The sequence below is a fragment of the Asterias amurensis genome, chromosome 7, assembly GCF_032118995.1.
Source record: "Asterias amurensis chromosome 7, ASM3211899v1".
NCBI lineage: Eukaryota > Metazoa > Echinodermata > Asteroidea > Forcipulatida > Asteriidae > Asterias > Asterias amurensis.
In genome coordinates, this window is record NC_092654.1 from 15,668,599 (window position 1) to 15,675,173 (window position 6,575).

The 6,575-nt window shown below is 40.1% G+C and overlaps 1 protein-coding gene across 1 annotated transcript in view; it reads right to left on the minus strand.

Annotated features, from left to right (window-relative positions):
- The window catches only part of LOC139939743 (uncharacterized), a 59,365-nt gene extending 53,710 nt beyond the window's left edge, over positions 1-5,655 (minus strand). The window contains exon 1 of the mRNA XM_071935839.1: positions 5,166-5,655. Within this exon, the coding sequence (XP_071791940.1) occupies positions 5,166-5,655 (490 nt within the window). The remainder of the gene's footprint in view (positions 1-5,165) is intronic.
- Between the last annotated feature and the right edge of the window lie 920 nt (positions 5,656-6,575).

Genomic DNA, 6,575 nt, shown 5'->3' on the forward strand with positions numbered 1-6,575 from the left:
CTTTAGAGTCAGATCAAGGGTTTTAAAAGGCTCTCCCACAAAAAGCTACATAAATAAATAAAACTAAAACAATTGCTAACGGCGTGCGATATTGGCTGTCTTAAATTATATGAACCGAAAGAAGCCCTAGAGGTTGTAAAAATAAAAATGGGAAGAAGTCCTTTTAAAGGCAGTGGACACTATTGGTAAGTGTCAAAGACTAGCCTTCATAGTTGGTGTATCTAAACATATACATAAAATAACAAACCTGTGAAAATTTGAGCTCAATCAGTCATCGAACTTTCGAGATATGAATGAAAGAAAAAAACACCCTTGTCACACGAAGGTGTATGCGTTTAGATGGTTGATTTCGAGACCTCAAGTTCTAAATCTGAGGTCTCGAAATCAAATTCGTGGAAAATTACTTCTTTCTCGGAAACTATGGCACTTCAGAGGGTGCCGTTTCTCACAATGTTTTAAACCATCAACCTCTCCCTATTACTTGTCACCAAGAAAGGTTTTATGCTAATAATTATTTTGAGTAATTAACAATAGTGTCCACTGCCTTTAACTACCAGGCAACCTCGGTAGTCTAGTTGGTAAGACACTGCTCGAGAATTACAAGGGTCGTGGGTTTGAATCCCACCCGAGTAACATGCCTGTGATATTTTTTCACAGGACTCGGGAAAGTACTGAGTATTTGGTATACAGTGCTAACACACATCGGTGTCTATGGGTAAAAACCAAAATTAATAAAGTCCTTTTAGGCTCTACAGAAAATCTGTAGATGTTTGTGTTTTGTGTCGTTCAAAAAGTACCAAGACCCTTCAAATCACATGAACCGACAGAAGCCCTAAAGGTTGTATGTTCTTTAAAGCAATTATACACTTTCGGTACAGGAAAAAAAAGTTCACAGATTTCCAAATAACTTACAGGGTTTACAGAAGGTAATGATGAAAGACTTCTCTTGAAATATTATTCCATGAAATGCTTTACTTTTTGAGAAAACATTAAAACAATATCAATTCTCGATAGCGAGAATTACGAATTTATTGTGAACACATGTCATGACTTGAGAAAACGTGCGGAAACAAGGACGGGTTTTCCCGTTATTTTCTCCCGACTCCGATAAACGATTGAGCCTAATTTTTCACAGGTTTGTTATTTTATATAAAGTTGTGATACACGAAGTGTGAGCCTTGAACAATACTGTTAATACCGAAAGTGTCCAATGGCTTTAAAGAAGTAGCATTAAACTGTACTTAGACGCTGAAGAGAAGAGGTTTGTGAATCAAATTGCCAAGAGTTCAAATTGTTGCAGTTTGGATTGTGCGTGAAATAGTGTCACATTTACAAAGCATGGGTTGTGCCAATTGTTTTAAATTGGTTTGTAATAAATAATTTGTTTGTAATAAGTAATTTGTAATTGGTAAGTGTTTATAAATGCTTCATTTTATGGGTACCTCCTGTACGGATTTCAAAGTATGAAAAGAAAAGCATTTGTGAACAAAATGAAAACAAGTTCAAACAAAACGGTTTTAGTTTGACTGCTTGAGTTTCACATTGCACGTGATTATTAACATTACTCAAATATTCATACTGGCTGATGACATCAGCCATAAAAGCTTTAAATTAATTAAAAATTTGTTTACATAATCAATATCAGAAATGTTGACTAAAAATGGAGCCAAATGAAATAATGATTATTTGGCCGTAGCCTTTTACTACGTGGAGTTACACACAACACAATATAGTAATCTATATAATATGCTAAAATTTCGTAGGATACGCGAAGACGCCTACGAGAAAACCCTCCCGCCAAAGACTTTTCACTTTAGAATTTAAATTTTTAACCAAAAATTTGAATTTTTAACCCATTCGGCAATGTGTTGTGCGTGCTACCGCAAACCTATATTCACCTAATCAGATGCATTGCAAGTTATTGGAGACCCCCCCCCCTTCCCCTTACCGTCAGTAAAATAAAATAGATAGTCATTTTTCCCCTATAGTTAATAGCTACATGATATCTTCCATAAAACACGCATCTTAAAGGCGCAGAACACGTTGGTAATAAGACCAGTATTCTCACTTGGTGTATCCCAATATAAGCATATTGGTCATTCAATTGGTCATCAAAGTTGCAAGAGAACACTTTAAAGGGGAAAAAAAACACCATTGTTGCACAAGTTTGTGTGCTTTCCGATGCCAATAAAAGCTTTAGAACCGAGTTCTTTTAATTTCAACAGCTCTCCATTGCTCGTTACCAAGTAAGTTTTTAGGCTAACAATTATTTTGAGTAATTACCAGTTAAGGGCATTACGACTACCAGCAACTTATGGTTGGATCTCGTTGAGTGGTCTAATTCGAGATAACAATTATCACTGTGCCGCCATCTTGGTCGTGATCCTTGTTACCAACAACAGCAATGAATGCTAATATCCAGTACAAGTATCCAGTGCCTATATTTATAAAAAAAACGGAACCAGACTATTTCTCCCTTCAAGCCTCGGTTTGGTTACATTGAGTTGAATGGAAGAAAATTAGAAAATTCATGAGAAAGGTCTATAGTTATTGGCATATCCAACTGGATACCAGACTCCAATAATGAGATAATTTAGCATGAAACTCATTTAGGAGTGATATCGATACCGCGACATAGTCAGATGGCGTAAAGTTCGATCGTGGAACACTAAGAAACCAATAACTACAACATGACATCCACATGTGGTCGGAATGCCTTCTGGACACATGTTTCACTAGCCTTGAGTTGTCAAGTTTCATTCAAGTGTACCATACCAATTGGTATATACCTTTTATTAATTAATATTGTAGATCCAGTATGTAGGATTTGATGCATTGCATGGTGAGGTATCAATATATATTTGGTTTGCGGTAACACCATGTGTGTATCTACTTGCCAGGTAGAGTTTGTTCTTAAAGAACTGTCTTTCTTTATTCCACTACTGCGGAGTAGATTCAACGGATGTTCGGGAGACTTCTCAGTTTTAAAAACAGATTCAGTATACAAACACCAAGTATACCAGTAAAAAGAAAGAGCAGCATGCTATTCTTATACGAGACGGAATTAAATTTTCGGGGCATTGCATTGTCGCCCATCATTGCATAAGCTCTGAGTATATGGAGTATACTCGCTGTGATAACCCTACATTGACTCTTCAAGAAGAGTGGCTCTCGTAGAGTAATTAATTTCTGTGACTAAAAGAATGAATGAATAACTTATTAAACTTTAATAGTTGATAGGGTCTCTCTCGGGAAATCGAAGTGAAAAATAAACATCTTGGGTGGATCTTCAAGTAATTGAGTCGTCATTGTCTTGACTCGAGAATACTTTGTAACTATGGAGGAAAATTAGCCTCCATATTGCAACCACCATTTGTTATAGGAATAACAGTATGGGTGCGTTCGTTTAGCTTCCCTGAGTCGACCCCGGTGTGTGGCGGGTTTTTTTTCTAGGACGAACGTGTGCAGATAATTACCCACGTTCGTCCTGGAAAAAAACCACCACATACCGGGGTCGACCCAGGGAAGCTAAACGAACGCACCCTATATAGACGTTCTCGATGACGTCACAAGTCTTCAGCAACACGGGACAACCATTTTTTAATACTATACCCATATGTACGATGCGTTGCCTTTCAATGACTACGACCGGCTAGGGCTAGATTTAAGCGTTAGCAACAGTCTTAGCCGTAGCTGTAGCCGCTAATTCGGATACGGCCTTAGCTCATGCCGTTCCATGACGTCATATGTTTTTAAGCAGCACGGGATTTCTGCCATTTTGGAATACTAAACCCATGTATGATGCGCTGCGTTTCAACGGTTACGACCGGCTATGGCTAGAGTTAGGCGTTAGCAACAGTCGTAGCCGTAGCTGTAGCCGCTAATTCGAAGACGGCCTTTGCTCGTGCCGTTCAATGACGTCATATATCTTTAAGCAGCACGGGATTTCTGCCATTTTGGAATACTAAACCCATGTATGATGCGCTGCGTTTCAACGGTTACGACCGGCTATGGCTAGAGTTAGGCGTTAGCAACAGTCGTAGCCGTAGCTGTAGCCGCTAATTCGAAGACGGCCTTTGCTCGTGCCGTTCAATGACGTCATATGTCTTTAAGCAGCACGGGATTTCCGCCATTTTGAAACACTAAAATGCCAATGTACGATGCGTTGCGGCTCTATACGGCTACGACTTCGGCTATTTATGCGTCATCGTGCGTTGAAGTGAAGTACATCCTTAGTAGTCTCAACCCACCCGTTTGGATACGGCCTTATGTTGTGCCGTTCTAATCACGTGACGCGCCTGACATTCGCATGTAAGTACTCCAATGGGCTTATGGGCAGTGATAAATTAATGACGTCATCGGAGCATGGACTACTTATCTAGCCGTCGACAAGAGGGAAGCAAACCACATGGTACTGGATGCACAACTGAAAGAGAAGCCTGCAATAAAAACCTTTTCAAAATATTCCGCTTCCTATAATTATAGCATTTCCTGTAAAATTTGAAACTATATTTACAAGGGGGTGTGTCGTTCATAGTCAAATCAGGGCCCAATTTCATAAAGCCTGTAAGCACAAAAATTTGCTTAGCATGAAATTTCTTCCTTAATAAAAACAGGATTTCCAACAAAATTTTCACGAGATTATCAAGATAAGCAAACAACAGCTAAATACCGTAACAAATTTAAAATTGGTTGCTAATCTTGTTTTTTATCAAGGAAGAAATTTCCTGCTAAGCAAATGTTGTGCTTACAGGCTTTATGAAATTGGGCCCTGGCATGTGGCTGTACATGGGATTATGAAGTGTCACACACAGTTCTTGCACGCGCACAGGCGCTCTCCATATATTTGATTCGAGGGAAGGCCCGGCCCGCACGATCATTTCTTGTTTACTTATTTTTTTTTATATAAGTAAAATACCGTATCCATATTTGATAATGGATTCAGTTGTTCATCTATTGAAGTTTTTTTTCTTCTCAATACACATTTTGTCTTTAAAGAAACCTTTCTCAACGTTTCAAAGGCGAGTCTTTTGTATATCGGAGAAGGGCGGGGACTATTGTGAATAAATCTCAATTTGATTCCCCTGTCTCCCTGCCCCCCCCCCCCTCTCCCTGCCCCCCCCCCCTCCCCCTGACGGGGAAAAGCACTTTAGGAATATACTTACCAATGGTGCTAAGAACAGTCAGTGAGAACAGCATTGAACCCACGAAAGACCACTTCTGCAATGGTACGCCGTCCACCACCTGCATGTCGTAGTTATAAAAATGTATGAAGTCTTTCTGAAGTAAATTAAGATCAATCAGGGCATTCTCTGTCCAGTTCTCCTTCTTCATGACACTGGCAGCATCAAACATCTTATTGAAGAAAATCTTCTTTTCACTCCTCATCTCTTTTCGCATTCTGGTCTCGACGGGTGCTTCAATGGCTTGAAATACGAAGGCGCCGAAGACCAGGTAGCCCGCTAAGATAGCTGTTAAGCCGACGTATGAGCAGACGAATTGTAGAAAGATTCGCGAGTAGTAAACACATGATACCTTAAAACCAGCCCGTTTTGGGTTCGTTGGTACCTCCACCAGTGGGGAGTCGTCGAGCTCTAACACCGTGGGAGCTGGGGTAGGGTTGGAGCTCACGTTGTCCATTGGAACGCATTCCATCTTGCCGTCTCCGTTTAGTCACGAGAGGTTCAAGGAAGAAATAAAACTCAATTCAGAGACAACATCAACATCCACTTCAGCTCACGGATATTCATCTGGTTTTATTTTTCTTATGTTACTTGTTTGAAAAACAAAGACGAACATCATTTTTAGTGTAGAAGTTGTTTTTCACTCTCCCGAACCTATTACCGTTAAGTCCAATGGGGATACAACGCTTGTAGCGACGAGAGACGATTATTTAATCGGTGTTGGTATGTGACGCTTATCAAAAGTTGTTCAGATTCGAGGTGATTCAAGTATGCTGGGGCGATCCATCGGTGTCTAAGTTTACTATAGATGAATTTCATTTTCGTTTTCAACAAGGCATCCGGATGACGTATCCACACACATCTAATGCTCTTTGTCAGTCAGCGTAGGCGAGATGCTCTTCCAATAATCTTGAGCTGAAACATGGTCCGTGTACGACGAGGAGCTGCCCTGGTAATAATACGTGGTTGCACTTGCTCGACCGTGGGCTCTGTGCTTGTCGTCGGTCTATTTTCCCAGTTGGGCATCAGATAGTGGCAATCATACTAGCTATCGATCTAAGAATAGACAGCAATGTATGTGTGCACTAAGCATGAAATATGAATTAGACTGTCAGCATGGGCAAGTTAAGGCCCGGTGGTCGTATAGATGCCACTGTGGCGTTATAAAATGCAGTCCTTCAAATATCAGTCCCTCAGACTTTGTTGTCACAAAAGGGTTTCCAAACGTAACACCAGGGTATACTCTGCGTGTATTTACCTGCCTGCTAATGTTACACGCAGCATGAGAAAAAGACAAATAAAGGTCGCCAGAATCAACACAATCAAATAGCAGCTAATTGATTGACATTTCATGAAATAGTTGATGCAGCCACCCAGTTCCATCTGGTGTAG